The 24,913-nt window shown below is 39.3% G+C and overlaps 1 protein-coding gene across 1 annotated transcript in view; it reads right to left on the bottom strand.

The window, feature by feature from the left end:
- col27a1a (collagen, type XXVII, alpha 1a) overlaps positions 1-24,913 on the bottom strand; it is a 79,861-nt gene that overhangs the window by 37,435 nt on the left and 17,513 nt on the right. The window contains exons 5-12 of the mRNA XM_028026532.1: positions 20,944-20,997; positions 17,395-17,448; positions 17,259-17,312; positions 9,653-9,697; positions 6,346-6,399; positions 5,855-5,899; positions 4,857-4,910; positions 2,667-2,711 (exon numbers count right to left, since the gene is read on the bottom strand). Coding sequence (XP_027882333.1) covers positions 2,667-2,711; positions 4,857-4,910; positions 5,855-5,899; positions 6,346-6,399; positions 9,653-9,697; positions 17,259-17,312; positions 17,395-17,448; positions 20,944-20,997 — 405 coding nt within the window. The remainder of the gene's footprint in view (positions 1-2,666; positions 2,712-4,856; positions 4,911-5,854; positions 5,900-6,345; positions 6,400-9,652; positions 9,698-17,258; positions 17,313-17,394; positions 17,449-20,943; positions 20,998-24,913) is intronic.

Below are 24,913 nucleotides of genomic sequence, written 5' to 3'. Positions count from 1 at the left end.
TTTCATTTACGATATAAAAAAAAATGGCACTGAGTTTGACAACAGGGAAAGAGAACTGCCAAAAAAAACCCCAAATAAAGATAAGTTATTTAAAAAGAAGCAACAAAAGGAGAACGAGAACTGCTGGCAATGTACTTTGGAAAGTTGTTGCAGACTCTCTACCGTTTTCGATATATCTTGGTCTGTGAGAAATGACAGAATGTGTGTCTGCGTGCGTGTGCTTCCTTGAGAGAGAACAAGCGCTGCGGTTATGGCCATTAAAATGTCTGGCTCAGGTTTGAGCAGTTCTCCTGTTTTTCCTCCTGGAAGACGAGAGTGATCTCTTAAGGACCATCCTGTCAAACGCCCTCACGCTCCGTTTTTCCCTACAGGAGCAACTAGATGCCGATTCCAAAACCACTGAAATTACATAACTCCTCCTGACAACTTCTTCTCACCTCCTCCGTAAACACAAACAAATCTGTAGCTTTTAAGTTGAACACAGTGATGCCTCAAATACACAACTACTGCTGTCATACATCATCTGCAATGTTGTGCAGGAGGGGAGCGATAAAAATGTGACGGCAACTCTTCTATGCAAATGCTTTTAGCTTTATATGATCTGTGAAACTACCAGAAAAAATGTTTTTATGGCAGAAACGTGTCAGTCTGCAAGCCTTATGGAAAACGTGTATGCAGAAAAGGCATCTCCAACACTTTAGTAAAACGCAAACAAAGCCACAAAAATGTTATAATACATCCATACTGTCGTCCTAAAGAGTAATGTTTTTATAGTTTAATTGTCGCTTCTAAAAGCTTCACATTAGAAAACTCCCGCCCCTCTCGTTAGAGTGTTCAGAAGTTTTGGCAACACAAATATCATATTTACTGAAAAGTCAATAAGCAACAGCTGCAAAATGATCTCAGCAATGTGTTTTGGGGTTACACAGTTCAATGCATTCTTTCAGACTGACTTTAAACACTATTTAACACAAACCTCCCCAACAACCAGCAAACGAGTTTACTCCAACAAAACCTTGTTTAAGAAAAATCAGTAATGTGTAGAAATAGTAGCTGTTCAATACTCTCTGAAAATCTCTGACTTTGAGTTGCTTTAGATGGTGGAAATTTGCTCTTGAATGCGCCCGTCCTCTGGGTTGCGAGAGGAGGGGACTCTCAGATCTAGCACTGCTGGTGGAGGTGTATACAAAATCCTGGTAGTTGTTATAAGAAACAGTCAACATAGAGCATTTCTTTTCCTTCCTAATCATCCTCCTGTGCATAGTGGCAAGATAAACATAATCCACTTCCAGCAAGAGTTGCTTTAAGATTTTAAAATGTTGCATGCAGAGTAGTTATTTACTTGAAGGAATTTTTCGCTTATGAAGGTCAACAAGCTTACTTGAAGAGCATGCTTTTTTTTTTGTCTTTCCTACTTTGAAGAGAAAGTACAAGAAATAAGCGATAACATCTGCGATGTTATGGATTACTAAATAAAAGCTATTTGACACTTTGAAAAGTATTACCTATGAAAGAAACACAATTATAAATTACTACATTAGTTACATTAGTGAAGCATCCATGCATTTGTGCAAATGTATCATTTCTTGTAGGGGATTTTTTTTTCTGAAGTTATTCAATTTAGTTAAAGGCTGAATTTTTCTAAGCTAAGCATGACATCATACCACTATCTTAGAAGATGAATTTATTTCAATACAGATTGTGGAGGGTTTGGCTTCATTTTTACAATACAAAGCAATAGATTTTATTCTCGCATTACCCAAGGCTTCTTATCTCTAGAGGAAATGTACGGTCAATTTGCCCTAGCATCAGTGAGTACCAAGTGGAGTGAAGGGCCATTCCTTTGTGATGAAAGATAACTTCATTGACATATTTGTGGCCTTTGTGCTCAGCACTCTTCTCTCACACTGCCGGCTATGAGTACATCTCATGTCTTCTTTTATGTCTAAGCAGCCTTAAACAATGTGTGCTTTCACAAGTCTTTAAAGGTTGCTAATTACACCACAAAAAAGTTGCTAGATTTGTCAAGAATTGCTTTGTTGAAAATGTAACTAAAGGGGTTTGAAAATGTACTAAATATAAAAACCAATTTGCAACAATGGCAACCTCTACTTCAAATTTTGACTTCAGTGGATTTTCTGTTGATTTGTTTTATTTTTGGAACTTAAAAATTAAAACTTTTGCCAAATTTCTAGTGCCATTGTATAAGAACAGCATTTTTTTTCTCTCAATACAAATGGCAACAAAGTAAAAACAAACAAAAAAAAAACTACAAAAAACTCCTGTGTTACTGTTAACGTGTCGTTCAGTGTGGTGGTACTTAGAAAACCTTTCTTGAAATGGTACTGGTTATGAAAAGTTGAGTACCTCTGCATTAGTGTAACACATCTTTGTCAATATAATTTTCACTTGAGTGTGATATTTGAGTATTAATTTATGCAAACTGCAGACTTTGGTTCAAGTAATGGATCACGATTTATGGTTCACATGTCTGTGAGGTATGGAAGTGGTTTTAATAAACATGTCCAGTAAAAAAAATAAATAAATAAAAAATAATAATATATATATATACATACATACATACACACACACATAAAACTTATCATAACACACATGATCACATTTAAGAATGATTATCTGTAAAGGATGTTGAGACAAAACTTTACCGGCCTACCCATCTCGCCCCTCTTCCCTGGTTCACCCGGAATTCCCTGAAAATCCAAACGTCGGGAGGGTAGAAAGAGGAAAAAAAAAAAAAGAGTTCAAGAAAGACAGAAAAGAAGGAAAAAGAAGATGAAGTCAGTGAAAAATATGCAAAAGACATATCACTAAAATCACACATTAACTAAAACACTCATGGACGACACTGATTTGAGCTCAAAACACGATTAAAAAGCTGTGGCATTAAGTGTCTCCCACTTCATCCATCGCCAGATGTGAGGAACAGCTGACTGCAGCCCATTAAACATGTTTCCAAACCCTTATGGAGGATTTTCTATACTTATATTGAGAACAACCACAAGTTTCTCCGGGGTAGACATGCACTGTAAGGTTTATGGCCCATTTTGTTGTCTGGTGTTGAAGGGTTCCTGATTACAGCCTCCCCTGCTGTGACGCAACCCCCAACCCACCCAGATCATGCTATAACTAGGCTAATCGCTTTGTGTTTTCGAGGCTGTACACAAGCAGTGGGTGTGGAGTTCAGGCAGTTCAAAGGTTTCAAGAGGGGGGCTTTATCATATGAGTCATCAGCACTCCCACACACCAACATCCTAGACAGCTGGAGATTACATCTTGTGTTATAACAACTTCAAAACAGCTGAATGGAATTGGCAGGAGAGCCATCGTTTTTTTTTTTTTTAAATCTCAATGGGAAATTGCAGTGCCTTACAAAAGTGTTCATGCATCTTAAACCTTTTCACATTTTTGTCGTATTACAGCCACAAACTTCAATGTCCTTTATCAGAATTAGGTGTAAAAAAAAAATCAATAAGAGTTAGATAACGATTGTGAAGTATAAGAAATGTTATGTATGGCTCAAAACGTTTTGCAAAATAATCCAAACAGTCTTCACTCTTGACACCCGCATGTAAAATCCTGTGCAACCAACTGCATTCAGAAGTCAAAAATAAAGACCACCTGTTAATCTTCATATAAATACAGCTGTGCTGTGGAGTCCTCAGAGGAGTGTGAGGGAACATTAGTGAAGAAACAGCACCACAAAGTCCAAGGAATACACAAGGCAGTTCAATAATGTGGACGTGGAGAAGCTTAAAGCAACGGTAAGTTAAAAAGCTAAAAAATGGTAGGTAGGAAGAGCTAAAAACAAAAAAATCCAATTCAAAATTTGCCACAAGCTGCTGCAAACATATACAAAAGAATAAAGATGTCTCTCTTACAGTACTACATGGTGGTGTCAGCATCATGCTATGGGGATATTTGCGTGCTGAACAGATTGGACTACTCTGGAGGAAAACTGGTTAAAGACTCGAAACACTTGAGATTAGGGTGGAGGTTGAGCTGCCAGCCGGCTAACTAAACATACAACCAGAGACACCTTGCAGAGGTTTAGACCAAGGGATGTTTCTGTGCTAAAATGTCCTGGCCAAAGTCCAAACCTAAATTAGAATTGAGATCGAGCCTAAAAAAATCCAACATGACCCGGCATGAGGCCACAGGCATTGTGTTCTGAGCCCGATCCGACCCGACCAGTTAACTTTAAATACAGTCCTGAGCCTGAAGTAAACCCAACATATTTTAACTAAGGTTCTACGGCTTTTGTGTTTAGACCAGAATTTGGGTAAACAGTGTAACTTCTCTTGTTTTTAGCTTTTGTTTACCGTCGTACTGCTCTATTTTGCTGTTTGTTGTAACAGCAGGGTGAGCCAAGCGCAAATCAGTTTGAAGTTTGACTCATATGATCCTATCTATGCTGCTTCTGACAGTTTGAGGAAATTCTGCACCCTAATTTAGGCTATATAAGTAGATTAACACAACGTTATATCGTGCATTCATGTATGGCGTTTTATATGCTGTATGTATCGCAGGCTTATTAAACACGCTACAGAAACCCGAGTCCAACCCGAACCTGACTATAAAGCAAACAATTCTGGCTCAGCACCAGCCCAAAATTCAGTCCGGGTTCGGGTCGGGCTCAGGCCATCTATAATTGCTGCAGAATCTTATTTTACAACGTGCTAAAAAAAAATCATCCATCACATACAATCCCAGTAAAATACATTAAAGTTTGTGGTTGTAACAATAGAAAATGTGAAAATGTTAAAGAATGTGGATTAAGGTTCACTGGGTGCGCGTGAAACAATACTTGAGAGTGTGTACATTTGAGAAGAACTCACTCTTTCGCCATCAGGGCCAGGCAGGCCAAAAAGGCCTGGGATTCCAATGAAACCCTGCAGGAGAAAAGAGAAGAAAGCAAGGGCACAGTTGTGAGTGCTTCGACCCAGTACAAGCAGCTAGGAGAAGAGCAGCTCCCTTCGGCTCTGAGGCTGGGTTTCAGGGCCCGACATTCCAGCATGGGGTGGGCTTCCATGAAGAACCAAGCCATGAGGCAAGTGTATATGCCCATGGACTGCATGGTGCTGGCTTCCACGATGTAGTCCAAGGGCACATACCCTCACGCCAGGGATCTCTGAAGATAACCGGGGGTGACACACTGGGCTGTCAGTGCAGTGGAGACAACACACACACACACACAGAGGAAAACAAGGACAAACGTCACAGTTGAACTGTAGGGGAACAGTCGAGATGCGTGTTATTGTTGAGCATGAACCTGAGCAGGTTTACATTTGCACAATGTGGAATATGCACCAAACGGGAGGGGAAATGTGAAAAGGTGGCTCAGCGAGAGGGGGAGAAGGGACTAGAATGCCTCCTTAAGACAGCAGGGCCTCATACGGAGCTTAAACAGGAAATTCCAGCCTTCGGGGGCAGGGAAGACTTTGGACAAGCCAAGGAGAGTTGATAAAGGACCTTTATAGGAACACAACATAAAAATCAGTTTGTGTCCCTGACTATGTTTCTTTCTGTTTGCACTAAGTACACACATTCTTTTCATGCATGCATGCATGTGGATGTTGTTTCACTGAGCTCCACAAGCATGCTTTCATGCAGCACCGCATTTACAGCAGAAAGGACTCGTAGTGTGAGGCCCTACATAAAAAAAAAAAAAGTTATCTGGCTAAACAAAGATTTACATGCCCCCTTCTACAAACACTGTGGAGAGAGAAGCGCCAATGAGCTGCCTTGCTGATCATCACATTTACTAATTACGCTAAAACACCACATTTTATAATTTTATCAGATAAAATCAAACTTTAACAGCACATTCTCTTACCCGAATGCCTTTCAGCCCTTTTGGTCCAATCGGTCCTGGTAAACCCTGAGAAGTAAGAAGAATGAATACAAATTTAACACCTTAATTTTTTTCTGCTCCTTACATCAAGAGAACAAGCCTCAGTCTAAACCTCATTCTGGCTCTGGGATGCATGACCATTCAAATCTGACTTTAAGCATTTATGTTACATGTTGATACAATATAAAAACATGACAACATTTCCATACAAGGCAAAGACACATTCAAAATAATATATGGGAAATCAATTCTATCTCATATCTGCTAAATACTCCAGTTGAGCATCCCAGCAAGGGAGAGTGTAGCTGTTAATGTTGAACATTTTCTGACTAATGTAGGTAACCTGCTTAGTGTTTTCCAAGTCTTTTTTCTTCCAGGTCATCTGACCAGTATAAGCTAATTCCACTCTGGCTCTCTGCCTTTCTTTGGCCCTGACCACAACTGTACCAGTCACAGCAGAGGATTTACTGCACCTGCCTGCCAGGATAACCTTTGGCACCTGGGCTTCCGATTGGACCCTGCTCTCCCTGGTGGGTAGAAAGAGAAAGAAGTGGAAGGAACAGAAAGAAAAGTGGCATAGATTAACAAAATTAACACAACTACGACTTGATTTGTAAATCCTTATCAAGCTTTTAATTCATCAGATATGGTCCAAGTTATAAGTCGCATAAGCAGATACTTGAGGAGTCCCAAAGAACTCTCAAACTGCTTTTTGCAAATATAAATTACTCATGTAAGGTATGCATCAGCGAAAAATGTTACATGTTAGTTTGGTCAAACTGTGAGGACATTTTTTAGAAGAATAAATCTTTGTTAAACAGGTGATTTTACCAGAAATGTACCAATGACTTGTTTGACACACTGGATGATTATACACCTGACCTATTTCCAGTATTTTCAGCATATAGTGAAGTAATTTAGATTTTCTAGAACAAGAGTGAAACCCTGTTTAGCTGTGAAGCTGTCTAATAGTTACTGCTTTACTGCACATCCCGTGTCATGTCATATCTGTTCCTAACGTAAATGACAAATCATTCTTCACAGTAAAAAATCCTCTTAATCCTTCTTTATAGTAACCATATGTGAAGTAAATGAGTCAAAAATCTAACCTGTACCAGTAAATCTTAGCTTTTTCCGTTCAGATATTTAATTGAATTTAGCTGTTTTTTTATTTTCAATGGACCTGGAAGGAAGGCAATATTTCAATATGGTTAATTTTTACATTTGGATGTAGATTCCCCACTAACGTTGTCTTATAAAGGACTGAATAATATATGCTGTAACTGTTTTCAGTTTGGGTTTATTTATGAAACAATTTTGTATTGTATTTTTTTTCTGATATTCATATTGGATTACAACTTTAAACAAGGTTTATAGAAGTTAAATTCTCCTGTTTATTTCTGTAAGAGGTCTAAGCATTATAAACCATAAAATACATTGTTTCACTAATCAGGATAATTCTTAAACTTCTCTACCAGCGATTACATAAGATTAAGATGATAGATAATTAGCTTTGTAAAGTCTCATAATGCATCACGATGACTTATGGATGTGCTTAAAAACACATTACAGGCATTGCCTTTGAAGAGAGCTGTTCTTTTCTCCTCTCTTTCCCAAATGTTTTCTGTGCAGAACCCTGTAGATGCTGATTAGGAGGTTATGCTTGTTTATGTAACTTCTGGAAAACATAACAAACACACACTCAAAGCAGGTTGTGTCCGAATTTCACAGAGAACCAGTATCCATGTATAACTTCCTTTGACGCAGCCCATGCTTGCCACTTGCCATTCCCTCTCCTGGATAAATATAGTGCATAATGCTGCTAGTTAGAAGGAGACAAGGCTTTGGCCAGGGGTGGATTCAGATCTTTAACTGGCCAGCAAAGAAGGTGTGTGTGTGTGTGTGTGTGTGTGTGTGTGGGTGGGTGTAAGAGAGGAGCGAGGGGGTTGAGGGCTCAGCCAGCGTACATTACAGTAACAAAGTCAGCAGAACTGCAGGAGCACCAGCTGGCTTATGGAGCGCACAATGCCAAACAGTTGTGCCTGTTAGTCAGACGTCGGTGCTATGGTGATTCAAACCGCAAACTCACACTGTTACCATCATCCACATCATCATAACGAGCAGCAGCAGATCTGTGGGAAACTGGGGGGCGTTTGAGGGTGGACACATGCAGGAGGTATTGTTAAGAGAGAAGAAGTGCTCACTCTTTGTACAGAGCGCAGCGGGAACTCCCTGAGATGATGATGTCATGGAGGCGTACTTAATTAAATCCAAGTTTCTCTACACAAATAAGGAATCTGAGTGTCTATGCACTCTCAATGCACTTATGCAAGAAAGAAAAAAAAAAGACAAATAAGCTTAGCGGTGAGAGGAATGTTGCACAGTAAATTATCTGTAGTTACAAATGTGATTGTTTGGATGCTGGCAACAACAAGAAGACAGAAACAAAGACAATGGGGAGACTTTCTACGGGGCTGCAGTTTAATAGCCATGAATGTGTCACTGCTGGCCTAGTTGGCTTGTTCTTGATTCTCCACTCTATTTTCTCTTTTTCTTTGGCATCACTTTCTAATATCCTGAGGAGCGTCACTGCACCATAGTGCTACAGCCAGATGTCAGTTCTCACCAGTGCTTCATAACAGGCTAATCTAATCTGGCTCCCTGAAGGCAAACGTAGGGTCCTCACACACCCATACACACACACACACACACGCCGACAGACAGAGAGGTCAAACAACTATAAATGATGACTAAGGAGTTAGAAAATGAATGTAAGACTGAGGGATTAGATTTAAGTCAACTAGGCAAGATGAAAGCAAGACACTGATGAAAGCTGTTGAGTGGATCCTTAAAATTAAAGACCCTGTGAAAAACTGTACAAACAGTGCACTGAAAAAAATATCAATACGTGATGAATATTTTCACATTTTATAATGTTATTGATGAATATGGCTACATGCTTCTCAAGATTTTCCACAAATCAAAATATGAAAAGTGGACATGCTTTTGCATTGAGCAACACTGAGTCAACACTTTGTGGGACCATCTTTTGCACCACCAGAGACTGAATTTTCTCACGTTTCTTTTCAGAGCTCAGATCAAGTTGGATGGAAAGCATCCGTGAAGATCAATTTTCAAGTCTAGACACAGCTTCTCAGTTTTATTAAGTTCAAGACTTTGACTTGGCCATTTGAGCGTATGAATGTGCTTTAATCCCCACCACAAAGTTCAGTCTTTCAAAGTTTCACAGGTTTTTTTCCGGGGATTACTTTGATCTACTTTTCCTTTAATTCAGACCTTCTTCCCTGTCCCTACTAAATATGAGCATCCTTACAGCATGATGGCACCACCATTATGTTTTACTGAATAGACAGATTGCTCTAAGTGATGATTCAAAATTTCTTCCCCAACGCACAGGGGTCGATGTCTCATCTAAAAAGAAAAAAAATCCACATGTCTGCTGTTTTCCCCAGGTGGCCATAATTGCACTTAGCTTCATTTAGGAGTATCAGAGTAAAGGGGACTGATTGCAAATGCAATCCGTGCCTTTTACATTTTTCTTAAAAATATAGAATTGTGATTATTTTCCTCCCACTTCAAAATTATGTACTACTTTGTGTTGATTTATCACATAAAACCCCAATAAACAGACAGTGAATTCTGTGGCACCAGGAGAAAGATACGTAAAAAGAAAAGTCTGCCAACCTAAAGTCAACAGCATGTATGTAAAATTACAGGAACAAGAGTTTAAGCATGCATAAACTGCAGAAAAATACATACTGTCTCTCCAGGAAGTCCAGGTGGACCGGGGTATCCTTTCTGTCCCTGCAGAAACAAAAATAAGAAAGGATGAGCGTGGGTAGAACTGATAAAAGAAAACACAAATGTGAGACAAAAAGATTTCCATTTCAGCACATGCTTAGAGTTGTCTCAAGTCGGCGAATGGCAAATTTGCAAAATCTGCAAAGTAAATGCATGTTAAAATTAACAACACCAACAGACCGATTTAGTGCCATATGCAAGAAATCAATCTGCTCTTCTGTCAAAGGATCAGAGTTTCCACTGGCTGCGTTCACAGAGTTTTGGTGCCAGGTTTGTGGCATGTTGAGGATATAAATGCCTTCCTGTTTGAGTCAGATATCAGGACTCCCAGACTGCGTGCAGGGCAACACAACCCGATTGTGTTTTTTCCACAGATCTGCTGACTCCAGAAACACAAACCCCAGTCAATGAGTGTAGAAAAACTAAATAAAATGTGGGAGGACATGCCACCGCAAACCACAGCTTGATAGATTGAGAGAACAAGGCAGAAACAAGGAGAAAGAGAGAAAAAAATAAAGTAAAAACAGACATGGTAAATATGGAAAAACTCCTGTTGTCTGGGTTCAGAGAGGCCTAAACCATTTGATTTCAGCAGTAGAAAAGGGATGAAGTAACCAGGTTGTAAGTATTTTACATCCTCAATATCATTGACTTATAGGTTCAGGACTTAAAACATGGATCTCTGCTTCTGATTAGCTGCTACAAAATGTATCAACAACGAATTACATTTGAAAGTAAATAAACTAAGTACAGTTCTGCAAAACATATGAAAGACAAAAAGGCCTGAGTCCCACTATCATTCTTAAATCATATGATCTTATTTAAAAAGCATCACTAGACGTCAAGTGAGCTCAGTAGTGGAGGAGTGGCACAAATAGCAAAGAGAGATAAAAGCAACTGCAAAAAAGAAAGAAAATGATGATGAATCCAGTTTACATGCTAGCTTTTCAATTAATTTCTCCACACACACACACGTTTTCGCTTGTGCAGAAAGAAAACCCAAAGCTCTCATCCCCGAATCAGAGCTCTAAATCTTTAAAGCTGATTTTAATCCTGAGAATATAAACTATACACACCACATTGTGGTAAGATTGAATAAATGTTTATTCGGCAATGAACGGTTTGTCTTCAAAAATCAAAGAACCTCTGACAAATGCACTTGCATGATATACGTTTGTGTCCTTGAATTAGTACAAATTATATAATCTTCATGTCCCAAGAAGAAATATTCACTATTAATTCGTGGATGGGGTCAAACGTGCATTTTAGACCCCATAAAATAAAGAATCCTGTATTTAGCTCTGTACACAATACACTGACAGAGAGTAAAACTTTCAGTAGATAACTGGAAGGCAATTTTTTTTTTTGTTCTGCAGAGTTGCTCTGTTTTTACCATTTGAGGCCTGAACCTCTGTTAAAAAAAATTAAGTACTAATCGCTCCAGAGGACGGGAAGGCTATAATGATGTTATGTATTTTTATAGTTCTGAAAGAGAAACTGGAAGATTTTATTACTGGTGTTAGTCAGTCAAAACGTCACAAAAATATGAGGTCAGAATTATGTCACAAAATTAAGATTTCCTCACTTTTTGAAGAAGGTTTATAAAAATGTTAATTTACTTGACCGGGACAAAAAAAAAGAAGAAACAATTCCGTTTTACGTGCGAGAGCTGAGCAATGTGTTTTTAACTGAAGTAGGACAACCTTACAAATAAACATGCTGTGATGTGGTGCCTCTTTATTTTGCATCTTTTTAGATTATATACCCGGCGGTAGAAACATTTACAAGGCCTGTTTTCCCAGGCTGATCAAAGACCCCCAGTACACACACATGCAAACACATGCTGTGGATCCTGTGCATTAACTGGAGCCTCCAAAGCTAAGCCATGTCGTCTCAGATTCTTATCTCACTCGTTATTATTTTTCTAATGAGAGCAGCCATTCCCATCAGTGCGAGTGTATTTACAGTAGCACTTGTTTAACAAGCATGTGTGCGCAATCAGATCAACCCCACCAGAATGCTTTTATTTTGCAGCAGCTCTCCAGTAGCACCCTATAACCTCCTCAGTATGCCAGGGAGTGCTCCAGGCAGGGCAAAGCACATTTTTGCACCAAGAAAATTGAAGACACATTGTTTCTATCCATGATAAGACATGGGAGGCTATTTAGTTTTGCTTTTCTGTACACATTTGACTGCTCCTCAACTGAGTATGAGCTTGTTCCTACACCAAAGATCACACTTTACATTACACTGGTGGTCTGCCAGATGAACACCTCATTCATTTAAGCTTTCATCTCTCCAAGATCCATGCAGGCATGGAGCCAGAAGGTTGCTCGGTAATTATCTGGCTCCTTGCACGCTTGCATGTACAGTAGAACATAAACGTTGATGTCTGCCTGGAGCAGATAAACAGTCTGAACTAAATGGACAATTTGGATAAAATTTAGCTTGTAGTGTTATCATTACAGCTACGTCACTGTAAGTTGGAATATGTTTTCCAATGGAGGTTCGGTTGACAAATTAAAAGTACCTTTCAAAAATAATTTGAGTAGGTTTAACTTTTCATTGATCACATATTTCTGTGGAGAAAAAAATGTCCCTTGTTGGTCTGATACAGTATAATCTAATATTCTGACCTTTTCAGAAACTAAATGTGTTTTCATAAACTGTAAGCAAAGATTCATCATAATTAACAAAAATAAAGATTTGAAAACATCAGTTTCTGTGTAAATGAACCATATACGTTTCACTTGAGTTAATTTAGTTACTGAAATACATAAACAAAATTTTGTCAGAAAAATTCAAATAACAGGCTTCCAGCAAATTTTCCATTTTAAAATGTCTTACTCTTCCAGACTCAGGTTTAAGAAGGAAAATCAAAAATTAGAAGTCCAAACGCTTGTTTATTTTATCGGAGCAAAGAATTAAGGTCTTTGTCAATCACAGCGCTAACAAAGTATGTTAAAATACTTCCACAAATGTGGCTCTTCTTAACTGAAATGATGTAAATTAACCAACCGGAATCTTACAAACCATGAAATCGTAGTCTGGATTTTCTTAAAATGCTTAAAGTCATTGAAAAGTTGAAAAACGTAGTAACAAAATTCTAAAAAAAATATGTATATTTCTTAATTTTCTGGCATTTAGGAAGAGGGAATATTATTTACCAATATATACCATTGTAACGTTATAGTAATCCTGATCGAGTTGAAACAGGAAAGTTTTCATGTGATTTAATGGTGGGAGTTTTATTCGAAACAGGTCTTGAGCAGCCACAGAGAGAGGGTCACACAAAAACCTGCTATGCATAAAAAAATGGAATGATTGATGAGTTATTTTAGCTTCTTCAGGGACATTACAACAAATCCTTTAACTTATGTTTTACGGGGTAATCTTTCTGGGATTGCTAAAGTTCCTCTTTGCATGACAAATCATTGGATGGAGTCCAATTAAAAACAACTGAGCTTCCCCACTACAATGAAAAATATTGAGTTCTTCTAAATGTGCATGCAAATTAGTAATTCTGGAGACTATTGTGTTAAAAAGCCTCAAATGATGGTACATGTGAAAAGAAAAGACGTGTAGATTTGCTTATAACACAACCTAAAAATAACGCGTCTGCGGGTGGTCACTCTTTTTTGCAGAGCTGCCAAAAAAAAATGAGCACATGGATGACATATCTATTTGAAATGCCATGAAATGCACATCATATTCAGGAGGGAAAAGCTTAGACAAGTGAGAAGAGACAGCTTATGTAGCAGAGAGAGGAGACGCAGCCACAACGGGGAGACGTGTGGCCTGCATTGTGGCCTTGTAGCTGAGGTTTGGCTCTCAGCGTGTCCCCCTCTCCCTGACCCTGCCCGCCATACTGAAAAGCCAATCAGGGTCTGCTTAGTAGAACAAATGTTGTACAGAGCGGAACATGCTCGGCCTGGCCAGTGCTGTAAAATCACACTCGACTATGGCGCTTTTAAAGCACCGCTGCTTTCTCCATTAAAGTTTTCCATGAAAACCTCACAGCCAAATTCCTGAATTCCCGCTCGTAGCATCAAGCATAAGGGAGATTTAGGGCCTGCTCTGTTGTGTGGACCGGGGTGGGTGTGTAACAGTGTCTTAAAAAAAAGGTGGAATGGAAAATAGATATAGAAAAAAGCCTATGTTTTCCCATTGTCCTCGACCACAGAACTCAAAGCTGCACAGTAGGGAAGCTATGCAGACAGTTCTCAGATTACCTTCAAATGACATAACTATAAAAGCTTATGTGTGTTTTGAGTATTTGAGTCTTGGTGGGGAAGACCTGCATCGGGACTTTCCACCTGAGCCGACTATGAAGAACAAAGACGCAGTATAACAGCAGAGTCAGAAGACTGATTCATGCATTTGTCATTGGATGGAAAGTTGACAAAAGTGGAGCTACAGCTGGTTCCTGTATATTGTTCTCTGCTGAGTAAACCTTTATGTGTTCTGTATGGAAAGATGTTACCTCCTTGGGGTTAATTTAACAAGCTTCCTTCAACCAAACAATACCTGAATCTTACTCGAATGAGGTCAGCCTATTTGTGTGCATGTTGTTAATGTTGCTATGGCAATAATGACCCAGACGCCAAGCTATTATGTCACTCTGATATGTAGCAGCTATATTTTGCTTGTGAGGTTTACTAAAGAGAAGCTACAGAGCACTTGAGCTGCTGTGCATGATCAAGTTATTCACACTTCATCCTTCTTCCTGACTGATGCTCTCATCTTTATAGTAAGCAATAATTTTGAACGTGATTGAAGTATGAACATCGCCTGAGCTACTCTAGTACATGAACAGGCTTTGATTTGAGCTATTCTATTGTAGCTCATGTTTAGGTTTTCCTCGCTGGAAAGTCCTCCTCCATCCCAGTCATAAGTCTTTTGCGGCCTCTAACCCACAGGTGTCAAACTCTAGTCGTCAAGGGCCGGTGTCCTGCAGTTTTTAGATGTGCCATAGGTACCAAACACTGGAATGAAATGGCTTAATTACCTCCTCCTTGTGTAGATCAGGTCTCCAGAGCCTTGCTAATGACCTAATTATTCTATTCAGGTGTGGCGCAGCAGAGTCACATCTAAAAGTTGCAGGACAGCGGCCCTTGAGGACCGGAGACAATCGGTTAGAGTCTAACCTATTGTCTTCTTGTGATAAACCAAAAATCCTACTTTTTTTTACTGTTTTCTTTCAACATTGCCTTTTTTAAACAGTCTTTCAAAAGTGAAAACTGCTTTAGTTCCTGACTGTTAGTTGCCCTTTCAACAGATTATCCTACCTGAGCTGTAGATCTCTGCAGCTCTTCCAGTCACCATGGGCCTGTTTACAAAAGCTTGCCACGCTTTTCAGGATTTTGCTTTTGTTCTGCTTCAAAGTGATGCGCTGCTCTTTGTCAGTTTATCACAAAATTCCACTAAAATAAATTAAAGTTTCAAGTTGGAACATGAAAAAATATCGGAACCATTTGAGGGGTGTAAATACTTTTGAAAGACATGGTACATGAGCTTTACGACATGTGAATCAGTCGTCACCGTCAACTTGATTGATGCATCACTGGCTATCCTTCCATTAGGCCTTCAAATCACTTCTATCTCGCTTAAAAGGAATCTGTAAATGTTTTCCACTACCCTAATTTCTTTTCCATTCTGGCTCAGTGTGTCAATGTGGGTGAACGAAAGAGGTAGAAACACTCAAATAGACACGCACAAACACACACACATGGAAAAGCAGGCTCTTAACAAAAGCCACATGTTAAGCTTGAGGTAAAAAAAAAAAACCTGCTGGAGTCTGACACTCATCCATACACTATTGTGACTCTGGGAAGAAAGGTAGTACATGCAGACAAGCTTTACACCTCAACTGAAATGCACATAAGCGGCCTGTTGTATTCAATTACCCAACAATGCTTCAACTTTGATTGAAAAGGTTGCATGAATCAGCTGTAACCAATACAAAATGTGACTGGCAGCGGTTCCTCTTTGCTTCTGTTGTTTGGAAAAAGACCGGTTCAGCAGTAAGAAGCACCAAAATACATTGGGGGAATGTGGAATAAATTTCACCTTTCCAGTTGCATTAATTTCAGTCAACTGATTTCAGGTTTTGGGGTTCATGTAGAATTCTTATGCAAAGCAACTGGAGAAATATGGAGCAACGTGGTTCTTTTTCAAGGTCTGCAATACCAACATTTACATTCCAATATGATAGTTCAATCAGTTGATAGGCCTGGTAGACATAAACATAGCGAAAAGTTGCAAAGGCCAGATGCATGTTACCAAGGCCATGTCTAACTAGCTGAAGATGTTTTATTCAGTTAAGAGAGAGGGCTTTGTGCAGCTCCTCAATTCTGTTTTAAGAACTTTAAGAATATAAAACTCTGAGTTGAAACTGACTGAATTTTGGACTGCACAATGGTGAGGTTGGTACTGTTGCCTTGCAGCAAAAAGCTTTGAATCCTGGCCTGGGGTATCTTTGAGTACTCTGGCTTTGTCCCACAGTCCAAAAACATGACAGTTTGGCTAATTGGCCTCTAAAATGTCTGTAGGTATGAGTATGTGCGTGTGTACTTGTTCGTCATTTATGTCTTTGTGTTGCCCTGTGATATTGGACTAGTGAGCTGTGCACGGTAAACCCAGTCTCTTGCCCACTGACTGACAGAGACAGGCATCAGCAATCCCATGACCCTACGTGGACAAGCAGATATAGACAATGGTTTATTGAATGTTAGCTTGATACGGATGGGAAAATTTCAAAACAGTGTAAAGTATCATAACTATAAAGAATGCAGAAGTATCTTAGTACTCTAGCTCAAAGCAGAAATCTTTAGCCTTTGTTTTTCTGCAACAATGCTAAGCCAAAGGTCAACCAAAACCAACAAAAAAGAAAGAATCCCTGACATTTTTCTACAAGTTGGACCAACCCAAACCTTTATAGAACTTATGCAAAAACAATGCAGGAGCACAAAATGCCACTGATAAAAATGTGTAAGGCAAAGCAAGAACCGGTTTTGGATTTGCTTTCCTCTCTTGTAGAACCACAACAGAGAAGAGACACATTAAGAATGAAAACGCACATAGCAGGAGAATAAACAACCTTTTTCTATATACCTATGATTCATATAATAAGCCACACTGAAATAATGTCATGCTTGTTACACCCCTGTCAATGAAACGTACAACTCCACTATTTTTTCTTATGGAAAACCCAAAGTGTGTCTTCCTTTATTTGTTAAAAAACGTCCCTTGTGCCCTCTGTAAGAACCCATTTCCACAGTATCTGGTGAACATTCAAAAACTAAAGATGCACAACAGAGAGAGAAGAATGAGAGAAGGAGAGAAGCAGGAAGTAAGGATCTTTACATACCAAACACATCGCTCTGACACAGCACTGGCACTGAACGATTATGAAGTGATGCAAATGACTCATGCAGAATCTGATTCCAAGATATTTCAAGGGACTCTTTCTCTGACATTTGGCTGGTGTGCTCACTTACAATAAAAGCTGGTAAATGGTCAGCTAAGGACATTTATCCCATATGAGGTAGTTATTTAACCTTACCTTTCGGCCCTCTTGTCCAAGCTGTCCAACTGGGCCAATAGTCCCTGAGTCTCCCTGAAATACAATGCAAGAAGATCAGTGAGGGCAAGAATAGAAGAACGCTGCAGATCAGTAGGAGCCATAAAAGAAAACATACCTTCTCTCCTTTAGGTGCTGGCCCGGGTGAAATGCCAGGATCTCCTTTTTTGCCCTGAGAAGGATAATTTTATTATTAAATATTAAATATATCCAAATGGTAGATATTTTAATTCCACAGCTTCTGACAAACATAAAAAAACTTACGAAATTATACCATTCTGTGGAAAGGCACAACCTAATGCTACACAGTAAGTAAAATTCATATAATGATAGGCACAGATTTCTTGGTTGATAAAGGGTGGCTGCAGTCTCCCACACCAACACACACATACGTACCAAGCTTCATTGTCAGCAGGTAACAATAACAGGGTTTCAGCACATCAAAGCAATGAATCGGAAATTACCCCGAGTGGGGGCTGGCTCCCTCTCTTTGCCCTTCGGGCTGCCAGCATTTACAACTTTGCTTCATTTATTAATGATGAAAGGGCATAAACTGCAGTGACCCCCTCCCCACCCTACCCAGACATCAAACACCTCATAATCTTCCTTTCAACACACTTACCAGGTAGGGGAGCATAATCTCTGCCAGGTTGCCAAACAACAGACTTGACTGATGATTCATGTGGGGGGGATTTTAAATCTTCACTCATAATCATTCTACATAGCTCCTTTTTCATTTTTTTCTTTTAAAAGCTAAAAGTGAGCTTCCTCTGTGGAGTGGCTTGGCTGAGTGTGGGAATGATAAGGTGGGAAGATTTATTATCTCATGGCAGCTCAGATTACGGGATAATATCTCATGACTTTTAGAGAAGTGTTGTACGATGTACCTCGTTGAAGTGTGTAACAATAGTGGATACCATTAACAACTGGTGTACTCAATCCACAACACTGACAACTAAAATAAAAAAAAGCAAGATCAGTGAAACATTCTTCTAGGAGATGTTGGACCTGGCAGTCATGATATGTTACTGTAAAATAAATAAAGTTTCAGATCCACAAATTAAACAAGTCCTGGTGTAAGGCAACACAAGATATGCAAAAAGGTAGCAACTCTCTAGTGAGCCACAGTCTTTTATGAGGAACAAAATTAGACTGTTTAATCTTAAGCAGATGGTTATAATTTTGTTACTGGTTCAGTGTACAGCCCCTTTAGAATTACAACAATAGAAAGGTAAGAAAGTCCATCAGTCCACTGTCTTCTGTTTACCCAAAACTAGATCTGCAGGTAACAGGTCCAAGGGGAAAGCCAAGGCATCCCTCCCACAATCCCTCTCCAGTATATACTTAGAGATTGCAAGGCGTTTGCAGACCAGAGGTTAAGTACAGCCCTTCTGGTGTGTTCTGGGTCGACCCTGGGGTCTTCTCCCAGTGGGAAAACTCAAAATAGAAGTGTTTAGGAGGCACTCTGATTGTCTGCCTGAACAAAACTGACACAGGGACAGGACTTCAAACTACTCCATGACGACAAAGTTCCTCTCAGTTGAATTCATTTTAGGTGCTTGTATTCAATACCTCAATATTTCACTGATAGTCCATATCCCACGATGCTAAGAGAGGGAAAGAATGTGGTTCGATCAGTTTAGCGAGAACTTTATTGTTTGACTCAACAGTCAACAGCCTGGATTTGTCCTGATTTGTCAATGCTTGTCCCACTTCATCCAACCATCACCTCAGAACTAGACATCAAAATCTCCTTGGTGATATAAGTGTGTCTGAACCCCCCTGCTTATCTAATGTGATGGGTAAGCAAGATATTAAAAAACAAATTAAAAATACATTCCATACTTTTTCTAAATCTTTGTGCAAGGCTAAGCTAAATATTTTTACTGCAGACTTGGGAGTTATAGTTACTGTGTTAACTCTAAATAAGAAACACAATAAATAGAATTCCTTATAATGCAGTTGCAAATTGCAGATATCTGAACATTAAAGTAAAATGTCGATTTTATTCCATCAGTGAAACAAAAGGAAAAGCTCTCTACATTTAGTAGCTACATTTGTAGAATTTATTAACTTTAGAATTTAATCCCTTTCTCCTTCAGAACTACCTTCATTTTTCATGGTGTAGGTTCAACAAGGTTCAAGAGTTAGTCCTCAGAGAGTTTGGTTCATGTTGACATTATAGCACCAAACAGTGGTGATGCAGATTCCTCTGCTACACCAAGCACAAGTGGTCTTCCAATCCACCAAAACTGTTTTATTTTATTGGATTGAGCTCTGACGACTGTAGATGACTTTGGAGAGCAGCAAAACTATAGTCATCTTCAAATACGCAATTTGATAAGAACCATTTGACATGATACATTATCCTGCTGGAAGTAGCCATTAGAAGATGGACACACTACTATCACTAAGAAATGGATATGACTGAAAACATTACTTAGGAAGTCTGTGTTGCCACTAAAGTGCCCAAGAAGTCCCAGTGAAATACTGCCAACAGCATTACACCCTTCCAATCTGTCCAATTCTGGTGATCCTGTAGACTCAGTGTAATTGTAGCCTCAGTTTAATATTCTTAGCTGACAAGAATGATACCCATGTGTTGTTTTGCTGGTGTAACCCACCAGCTTCAGGGTTTGATATGTTGGAGGTAATATGTAATCCACATACCTTGGCTGTAGCAACTGGCTATTTGAGGTACCATTGCCTTGTCTCAAACCAATCTGCCCATTCTTCTCTAACCTCTCATATAAAAAATACTATTTTTTTTAAATGAGGCAACACAAACATCCAGTTTGGTCCCATCCAGGCACCAAACTGGATGGGATAGTTGTAGATGGAAGTCTCCATGGATCAGTATTCTCTGAACTGTTCAGACCTTGTTGTCTGGCAATAATAGTATGGCAAAGTCATTTAAATCCCCTATCCTCTTCCCCATTCTTCTCTATATCCAGAAGTAATTATCACTAATTGTATACATATTTTAATACAAAACTTGAAATAAAGATTGTACTTCTAAATCTATGTTCCAAACACACAAAGTCAGAGGTCAGGAGTCTTTGCTAATGCATACAACATTTCAGACCGTTATGGAGGGTGCAGAATTTGTCTCGGGCAAGGTCATCTCCTTTCACACATTAAAATAGGTAAGATTTATTTGGAGTTCTTATTTTCTGACACCTAATGTCTTTCCCTGACACCTGGATAAATCATTTCGACCCCCTCTTTGGTGTCAATGTACTATTCTCTGCTCTGTACTCAGGTTACGGTGGAAGTACAGAGTCACCCTTCATACAGAAACGGCAAAATCTGTGCACGGCTTTTTAAAACTTATTCAAACATTGGATAATATTGTGTCAACAATTAAAGCCTAAAATAACTTGCGTTCAGTTTGGATATTCTAACATAAGCAGAGTGGTGTTAGTGAGTTAATGAGCTGTCAAGTATCGTGGCTTTGCTGTGAACTTTAGTGACCCCACTTCGGCAGCAGTAAAACTCCATAGCCTTGTTTTCCTTAAAGCTTGCACACAAAAAAACACGAATATGCAACACGTTTTGCAGATATACAAGCAAGGGCAGATATAAAAGCATGGTTTACTGTTGTTGTTTTTTTTTTTTAAGAACAAAATGATTACTTGTGATTTTAAGTCTGACTAAGACTATTTACCTTTAGCCCAGGTGGACCAGGTCTACCAGGATTCCCATGGGGGCCAGGGTCGCCCTAGAAAAAAACATCAGATAAAACAAAACACATAAAAAATATTGCAGGATTCATTTCCTGCAATAAAGATGCATGTAAAGATGCATGATTTGTGCCTTTGCCTTAGCAAAGACAATATTAAAGAAAGTCTGGAGAAACTCAGCCATTCTGCTAATATGTTTTAACTTTGTGTGTGTGCGTGGACGTGTGCATGTGGTATTTGGGGTTGATGTTGCAGGGGGGCTCATGGAAAATGGGGCTCCCTGGAGCCGCTCCAACATATGGCTGTGTTTTCCTGTCCATAGTTGGCTCACGATCCAACCCCCACTTCCATACATCCAGCCACAAACAAACACACAAGAGCCAGGCATGTTAATGACTAATGCTGACAGTCCAATGTCACAGACTTGCGAGTTTGAACTTCACCGCAGATCTCTGTGTCTGTCTACGCTGGCAGATTATGAGGAGATAGACAGAAACAGAGCAAGATCAGTCATGGCAGCATGTTGGTAATGTGAACCCTCACAGTCTATCCAGCACCCCCCACCCCATGGGAAGGTTCAGCAAAGAAACTTTGGGAGCCAGGGAACGAATCTATAACTGCTTTTGGGTTTGAGCTGTTGCCTGCAGACAGGAGCGTGGGGGGTGGGCTGCAACAACGCTCATCAACCCGTCTGACTGTCTGCTTTCAGGAACCCTGAGAGAGTCCTTCCTGTTGAATTTCTGACCTCCCCCTTGTTCTCTGCATGTGATGTGGCACCTTAAGGCCCCTAACCTATCCCAGTTCAGGGGTCAAGGGTTGGCTGTGTTGGTTGTAGAAGAATAGCCATGAGTGCTTTAGGAACTGGGTCACTGGATTTTGTTGGGGTCACTCCAAACAAACAATGAGGCTTTAATGGTCGAGGTCTGATCAGCTGCATCAAAAGCCGACACCAACTGTCAACTAGACTCTCAAAGACCCATTTTTTCCAAGTGAGAGAAAAGAAAAACATTTTGGGGTTTGGAGTTGACTATACAGCTCCACAAAAATGCCCTTTGAGAAAAATTCAAAAACAGACGTTTTGGTTTGGTGCAGACAAGACTGCATAAATCCGTTCTGCTGTAATTGATCGTTCTGTCAGAAACTGATGACAGTTTTGTCTAGACCACCTAAGGCAGAAAATTTACTTATATACAAGAGATGTTCTGTTTCTTGCACAACATTTCAAAAGATAAGATTACTTCCTTATGATGTAGAGTCAATATCAGGTTTTTTTGCCAAATCATTCCTACTCCATCAACTTTTGCCAATTTTGACACTTTATTCCATAAAAATCCAATGTACAGTATCTCATTGTGATTTTAAGTAACAGACCAACAAAAATGCAACAGAAAGGAGAATACATGTTTTTCAAATATTTTACAGAGCATTTGTGTTCTACCTTTTAACTTTGAAATCCTAAAACAAAATAAAATGTAACTATTAGATTTTGTTTTAGTCAGAACAGGTGGACTTGTTTTTAGAACTCATCTACTTAATAAATAAAGTTCACATGTGAGTTATTTAATCTCAATATAAACACAACTGTACCATGGTAAGGTCTGCTCACCAGTGAATAACAACTGCAAACCTAAACTGATCTTCAATGCATCTACGGCATCAATCAAAAAACAATCCCAGAAGCCCATCGTAACTCTGGAGGAGCTGCAGAGATCCACAGAAATATAGAGGACACAGCAACAATTCGCAAGAAGATGCTCTGATCAGATTAGATCCTAAAAGAATAACATGCAGGTTTGACAATGCACCACACCCTGAACACATCGCTCCCACAAAGTGTGACTTAGTAGTGGCAGAATCATGCTGTGGGAATCTTTTTCTTAGGTAGGCAAAGAAACGTGGCTGGAGTTAAATACAAAGCAGTCCTGGAAGAAATATTTTGAGACTCTGAAAGATTTATGTCTCTGTTGAGGCAACACACTTTTTATATTTCCATCTGATCTGTCACAAAAAAATTATTAAAGTACATTACAGGTTGTGGTTGTAATAAGGCTAAATTTGAGGGGCTGTAAGATCTTGTTGCTAGGCACTGGAAGTCCAACCTACTTCATTTATAGAGGACTTTTTGTTTCCTATTAATTTAAGGAAAAAAATGCTATTAAAGAAATAGAAATCCTTTTCACAAGGTGCAATTGTTCTCTTCTAAATGCTGTGACGTTTTAAAGATCTTTTCATCCCACACACTTCCCCTTTCACCCTTGAGTTTGTGTGCAGCTGGCATTCCATGGGAGGCGGTCTGTCCACACAGCATTAAGGAACGCTGTTGTGCCCTAAATAAACTTAAACAAACAAGGCACGTTAGAATTACATGTTTCAAAATTAAACCAGCGGCTTACCACAGGTTGGGCAGTGCACTAGTGGGCATGGGCTGGCACTGGGGTTCAGTTGTATATGTTCTTGTTTCTATGTAGTGTGCCTTTCTCTTACAACAGGTGTCTAATTAGAGAGCACTAGGGTGGAGCACATGTCAGCTGAGGGCTACTAAATAAAATAAAAATAAACCACCATTCAGTGAACAGGGACTCAGGGGCGTCATTGTGGTTCTTATAAAAATGTTCCTATGCAACACATTCTTTGTGGACTCCAAACATTCATATTCACATCCTTTCAGCTATTTTTTCCTCATTCTGTCTTATTGCAAACCAGAACTCTTTCATCAATCTGACTGAACAGAACATGCGGACTGGGTGACTTCTGAAGATGGGACTGGATTTTATTTAGTGGTGTCAGAGCAAAAAGGAGCATGAATACAAACCAAACTTTTCAGATTTATTGTAGAAATAAATATTCCACTTCACCTTCATACACATGTGGAAAGGTTCAAGGGGGTGAAAACTTTTGTAATGCACTACACTATATGTTATACAACTTGGCTAGCTGAGTGACATCACTTCTATCATTACATTCTCACGCAGAGGAAAAAATAGGCTATGCAACAAAGAGACCCTGGCTAATAAAACACACTTCAAATGCATAAAAAGGCATCGTATTAAAGATAAAAGAAGTACTCTGTGGTATTGGGCCAAACAAGACTCTATGGGACAACATCTAATGACCTAACATGAAATAAAGAGAGCATGCGAAACCACTTGATGTCCTGATAATTACAGATTGTGAACCGGACATGTACACAAGAGAACATTTTCCTCGAGGGGAAACATTTCACTGTTCGTTAGAGATTCAAAAGCGTGTCTAGCCATTGTTGAATGAGAGGAGTGGAATTCTCAGCTTAATAATGTCACGTAAATTACAGCAGCAGACTGTATTAATGAGCGGCTTTACCAGCCAGTTTCAGAGGTAAATACATCATACACCGAGCCGAGGTCTGGACAACTTAAATTCTAAGTAATCTAACACATTAGCACAATGACAACAGTAAAAGCTCATAAAAGCCACAACACGTCTGAAATTGATGATGGAAAAATTTAGATATTTATTTGCCCAAATGTAAAAATGTATGAAGGTGCTAACAGGGATTGCAAAAGTTAACAACTAGAAAGTGGTTGTGATTTTTATTATCCTGAAACATATTAGTCATTTTCCAGCACAGGAAGCCTTCTTCACAGTTCAGAGGATTATTAAGACTCTCAAAAAGCAGATCCATTGCCAAGGGAAATGGTCCCAAACATCCTTGAAGGCTGGTTTAAGAATGAACAAAGCTGTCTAGCATAAAATTTTAGAATAGCCCCTCAATCAGACCTATTGAAAATGTATTGAAAATGTGTTGAAAAATTGGGACCATGTCAGGACACCAACAGATTTAAATAACTCCACCAATTTTGATAAGACCGTGAAACCTGAAGTCTGTTATTGGCTACAAAAGCAGTTTGGCATCTCTGTGACTTGCTCAGGAACATTTATCCAAATGTTAGTGAGGGTGTAAGCGTACATTTAAAA

This window comes from Xiphophorus couchianus, chromosome 8, assembly GCF_001444195.1.
Source record: "Xiphophorus couchianus chromosome 8, X_couchianus-1.0, whole genome shotgun sequence".
Taxonomy (NCBI): domain Eukaryota; kingdom Metazoa; phylum Chordata; class Actinopteri; order Cyprinodontiformes; family Poeciliidae; genus Xiphophorus; species Xiphophorus couchianus.
The sequence above is the reverse complement of the archived record's forward strand: the minus strand, read 5'-3'. Positions and strand labels throughout refer to the sequence as shown.